The 6,000-nt window shown below is 41.2% G+C and overlaps 1 protein-coding gene across 1 annotated transcript in view; it reads right to left on the bottom strand.

The window, feature by feature from the left end:
- Nucleotides 1-2,402: 2,402 nt before the first annotated feature.
- Nucleotides 2,403-6,000, bottom strand: part of dntt (deoxynucleotidyltransferase, terminal) — a 123,103-nt gene continuing 119,505 nt past the window's right edge. The window contains exon 11 of the mRNA XM_078273788.1: nt 2,403-5,560. Coding sequence (XP_078129914.1) covers nt 5,474-5,560 — 87 coding nt within the window. The 3' untranslated portion in view covers nt 2,403-5,473. The remainder of the gene's footprint in view (nt 5,561-6,000) is intronic.

Below are 6,000 nucleotides of genomic sequence, written 5' to 3'. Positions count from 1 at the left end.
ACTGTGAAAAAAAAATACCTCTCAAATCGGTTATGTGGAAATGAAAATACATCTAGTCGGGACTCATGTCATCATCTCCCGACGTAAACTCTCTGTGAAGTAATACAGGTTTTTTATCTACGGGATCGTCGACAAAAGGACATGACACATGACTCGAGGTTTCTTCAAGAAACCTCGAGTTTCTCTCAGTCTCCTCCCTCTGACACTGTATGAGAGGGAGGAGACTGAGAGAAACTCGAGGTTTCTTGAAGATAACCTGCTCCCGACCAGGTTAGGTTCACATACTCAGTTACCATAGTAACTGACTCTGAGGTGAAGTTACCTCTCTTTCTGAAACGGGGAAACCCAGAGTTTCTCTCATCTCAGGGTTAACAAACTCAGAGTTTTCACTAAACCTGCTTTCTGAAACGGACCCCTGGCATCTCAAAACGCACCCAGATAGGTCATTCACTTGCTAATGTAAAGATACGTTATATTTAGCATATATCATCACAGGTAACAAGCTAACCATCTCAAAGTGTTGTGCTAACGCTGGGAACAGGCACATTGTATTTTTATAGTTTGTAGTTGCTGAGGCTCAGACATCCATGGCGCACAGGAGGCGGGACGCACGGATCCATCTCCCCAGGAACAAACGCTGTGTCGGGTGGACAAACTCATGTGATGCGTAATTGATCCCGTGGATGATTTCGATGCTATTAAGTGTACCCGGTCCACCAAACACTGGGCCGTCTTGACTGTCTTATTTCTGCACATATTTCTGTTACTGTAGTCCTATTTACTATTTTATTATTTTATCCATGCGTCACCTGCCGTGGAGACGCTGGCCTCACTAACCTCTCCTCCTCTGAGTCGGATCTCCCTCGCGCTGGACTTAGTTTCACTGAGCGTACTAACACTTGCGCTGCCACTATTCTCTTGATTTCCACTTCGACGTTACATTTAGCATATATCGTCACAGGTATCAAGCTAACCATCACAAAGTGTTGTGCTAATGCTGGGAACAGGCAAATTGTATCTTTATAGTTGTATCCATATGATGTGACAGTTTTAGGTTAATATTTCACCAGGTCAGAGGGCTAGAGGGATGTGTTAAGTAGCCCCCATAAAGTTATCCTCCAACTGATTTTGATACTGTACTGTCTGGATGGTAGCTACAGGACATGTTTTGAATGCATAAGATTTAACAATACAGTGTTAGGGACAGATCAGATGGCCAGAGACTTGAGACTTGGACTTGTGGCAAAAGACTTGAGAGTTGACTTGAACTTGCACCTCAAAGACTTGAGACTCGACTTGGACTTCCAAAAAATGACTCGTGAACATCTCTATAACTCAACAGTAGTAGTATGAAGTAGTTAAAATTAGCTCCACCTTGGATATACCTATAATATAAGTATTAACAATCCAATAATGTATAAAAACACACACACACCAAGGTTAACGAAAAGAAAGAAGAAAAAAAGAAATATGAATTTGAAAGTACATTTGAGAAGCGCACACAAGCTAGGAGGCTAACCTAGCTTACCATAACAAGGTAAAGGAGAAAACAAAGCCCCCTTTCCCCGAAACAGAAGCTAACCCCGGTAACGTTACGGGCATGGATGTATGGATACAGGGCCAGGCAGCATGACAGAGACAACCGCAGGACAGAGAACACTACAGGAGGGCTTTCACCGGCGACCCGATAGCTGCTGGTTAGTACATACGCAGGAACACCAAAAGCGGGAGGAAGCATGGGTTATATGTGGATTGATACTGGGATGTCTACACACCACTGTGTGAGTCGATTGACTTCAAAAAGGTCGCCACTTTATTTGAACCAAAGTTGAAAACACCTGTTCATGTCTTCTTTAGTCTGTTGGCTATTTAGGTTTTTTCCTGGAACACGTCACTTACACATTTTGCACTTACTGCGGCGTCTTGTGTAGACTGTTTACATATTTATGACCACATGTAGGCTACATTTTATGTACTGGTGTTATTGTTGAATACATTGTGAATACATATTTCTAAAATTGTATGATGTTTTTGTTGAGTTATTATTACACAATACTTTTTCTGATCTTTTTAAATCCCCCAACAAATTATTACATATTACAAAAAAAGACTAAAACTAATAAAAACTAAACTAAAACTAAGCATTTTCAAAAAATATAAACTAAACTAAACTAGCAAACCCGCTTTAAAAACTAATTAAAACTAAACTGAATTTGAAAACAAAAAGTCAAAACGAAATAAAAATAAAAACTAATGAAAAATGAAAAACTATAATAACCTTGACACACACACACACACACACACACACACACACACACACACACACACACACACACAGTATTTTTATTTTGAATACTTTAAGGACATTTTGTTGATAATAAAATTGTTGGACATAAGTAACATTTTGAATGCAGGACCTTTACTTGTAATGGAATATTTTAACACTGTGGTATCTGTACTTCTCAGTTCTTCCACAACGTGATTGGGTTGCCAGATCATCAGGTTAAGCATTCCCGTATTTCACTCTTTAGTTATCCATCAAAATAGCCCACCTGGGGCCTCTGCATTGACCTTACTTTTAACACCAAGAGAGGCAAGATTGTTATTATTGGTAGGGACCAATTCAGCAACACATTAACACCTAACATTTGTAGGAACGCGTCCCTACCGTCCTTACCTAAACCTACACATATGAGTTGTTGATTCATCCCAAATAAAATGCAAAAGTAAAAGTCTGTGACGAGAGAAAAAAATGTCTGTGAAGTCCATGCACGTCCTTTTTTAAATTCATTTCTGTATTACAATTAGTAATTACCTGAGTTCACTGAGTAAGTGTTGAAATACTCCAGTATAATCAGTTGTATTGTTAGACATTCACAGCTATCTCCAACAGTTCAGTCAGTCACATGAGAAAAGATGGTCTCACTTACTAATGTAAGTACCATGCAAACATATTGCTCCACAGGGAATTAAATGGAGGACTTTGGAGCAGATAGTTTTATTTAATTCTGTGCTTTTCAGCTTAACAAACAGTTTAAGACTCTCTAAGAAAAAAACAAATTAAATTGAGTGCTGCAGCCTTTTAATCCCTTTACACTGGTGAATATTTAATGTGGAAGTAAAATAAAAAAGATCTAATTTGCACTTGAAAAAACAATTAGGAAAAAGAGAGCAGGACAAATGTAAATGTATAGAGGTCAACTTGATTTTCTTTTTTTTTTTACTCTGGAGAGATTTCCTATTTTTTTGGTAAGAATTCATCCCCGCTTTAAAGTGAAAAACATTAGATATCTCAGGAGACCAGTGTGCCAGAACTTGCTCCAGCTGGTCAACACTGTAACACAGAACATTGCAGTTAGTTTAGTGTCAGTCAGCGAGAGAGAGAGAGAGAGAGAGAGAGAGAGAGAGAGCAATGCAGCGAGAGAAAGAATGACAGAGACCAAGAGGGAGAAAGAAGAAAGGGTGGTGGGAGGAGGCCCCGGTCAAGTGCTGGACTGTTCTACTTAAAGATCTTTAAATAGGGTGATTCACTAGAATACCTTGTTCTCATCCGTCTCTGCTCTTGTTGAGACACCATGGGATAAACCGAGGGCTGAGCAACATGGGAAAGTGGGTTGGGGGTGTGGACGGCAGGGCAGGTTGTGTCATCACCAGAGCAGTAGTTTCGCTTTGCCAGACCTTCCTCCGCAGTGCTGCCGAGGAGGGTCTGGCCGGTCCACATAGCATTCCAGAATGGTAGTAAAACGTGCTCTGGTTTATTGGCATTTCTTTAAACCAATCACAATCGTCTTGGGCGGCGCTAAGCACCAGGCAGAGCCAAGGTTCCGCTGCAAAATAGCCTTGAGAAGGAACTATGTGTAGGTCGTTTTAACGGAGCAATCCAGGAAGTGGAACGGATATAGACTACCGGAGCAGTAGTCCATATCGCCGATGGTTCATTTACTAGATAGTTCCGGTGCCATTTTCCGCTTTCTTTGTGTTAACTTTAAACTCTGAAACCGAAACCTCTGAGCAACATTACAGGTTGAAAATGGCAAGTTTTAAGGAAAAATTGGATCATGCAACAAGGCAGCCCTGCTTGATTCGTTGGGGGAATGATTGTAAAGATTTACTGTTTAATGTTTACGGCATTTGCTCTGTAACTGGGACGTTGTGGGACCGTTTGGCAGCGATTTGCTATGGACAAAATCCACTGGTTAGAGCAAATTATGTATTACAGCATGTTACTGTATTGAGTGAACAGTTAACTTCATTTAATATTGTATGTGGCGTTTTCTTTTGCGGGGTCTAAATGCTTCACCAAAACAACTTCCTTCCCGAGACTATTTTGAAGAGCCAGGCTCGCTGCCGGAGCTTTGCGACGATTGTGATTGGTTTAAAGAAATGGAAACAGTTTTTTTCTCCTATCCAGGAGCGTATGCTCCAGTTCCAAGACCTTCCTCCGCAGCGCTGTGGAGATCTGGTCTGGCCATGCGAGACTACCGGAGGAACAATTCAGAATGACCCAAATTGCTCACAGGGATCAATACAGTTTCCTCATTAGTGAATGTTTGCCCTACAGAGCCACGGTATGACAAAATAAGGACACACATCTTGATAAACAAGCATCATACATAAAACATAAGCCTAAGTCAAACCAATAACATAATGGATGTTTAATGCACTGGAGCCAGAGTTGCTTTGAATGCCAAGACCCATTCATGTGGTTAGTGGACTCATTTACCTTCCGTCTGAATTCTTCATGATTTCCTGGTTAGTTGATTGCCTCTAATTTCATCTGAGCATCTGGGAAAGGGGATTCATTGTGGAACAAGAGCGGAGACTGTGGGTCTTTGGATTGCCGCATGCCAGCTAAATGATCTCCAGTGGACGTAGGCTTCAATGGAGGCTAAATGGTGACAGCGAACGCTCCTCTATCTGAAGCTCATTACCTGCCTCTCGATTCCCCCAGAGACCTGGCTCAGCTTCACATCGAGCACTTTCCTGCCAGGAGGAGGGTGATTACAACATTTTGCTTAACAAAAGCTCCCTCTCCCCTTCCCTTTTCTCATCGTTTCCTGTCTTCCCCCTCACCCTGCCTTTCTCTCTGTGGTCACCCACTTCCATCTTTCCCTCTCCTCTGTGTTTCTTTCAGATTCCCTCTCTCCTGCACCTTGCAGGCACCCCAGGTGATTCACACTCAGACTGATTTGTCTTTGTGTCCCGCCTATGATTATAACACTCAGAGACAGGCAAGCCGTGAATTGCATAGGAGAGTGTTTACTCGCTAACAGACAATAGTGAATAAGCAGAATTATGAATCATACATCAGTCTAGACAACAAGGAGCACCATAGCGGTAGCAGCAAAAACAAAACGGCATGGAAATCAAAAGCTGTTTGAAAGTGATTCACAGGAGAGCCGCAGAATGGTAAGGAGATGGGATAAACATTGATGTGCGCATGGGTACCATCCAGTCAGGGAACAGCCGAGGCCTACGCATTTCTCTGCCAAGGCTCGATGTACTCAAGACCCAGATGGGCAAAGATGTCCTTTTCAGTCGTGGCTGCCAGGAACTCATTCTAGAGAGAGGACAAACAAACAGAAAGTCAGTGACTTGTGCAGGAATGTACAAGGAATTTGTTTCGGTGAAATCAGAATCCCAAGAATCTGAATCAGAAATAGATTTATTGCCAAGTAAGTAGCACTTACAGTACTAGGACTTTGTTTTGGTTGATGGTACATACAGAAAACAATAATATAAAATAAACATACAATAAATACAGAAACAAATAACACATACATACATGCATACATACATATAACTATTTAACATTAAGAAGGAAAAAAGAGGCTGTATGGTTAGTGCAGGATGTACAAAAATGTATAGAGATGTGCAAAAAGTTAAAAAAGGCAAAAGGATATATGGAATGTGCAGGGAACAGGATGTAGGATTAAGTTTCAAATCCAGTGCAAGTCCACAAAATCTCAATTTTAAGCTCCACTATTCCAGAAAATTTGG

Source organism: Sander vitreus, chromosome 17 (assembly GCF_031162955.1).
Source record: "Sander vitreus isolate 19-12246 chromosome 17, sanVit1, whole genome shotgun sequence".
NCBI lineage: Eukaryota > Metazoa > Chordata > Actinopteri > Perciformes > Percidae > Sander > Sander vitreus.
The sequence above is the reverse complement of the archived record's forward strand: the minus strand, read 5'-3'. Positions and strand labels throughout refer to the sequence as shown.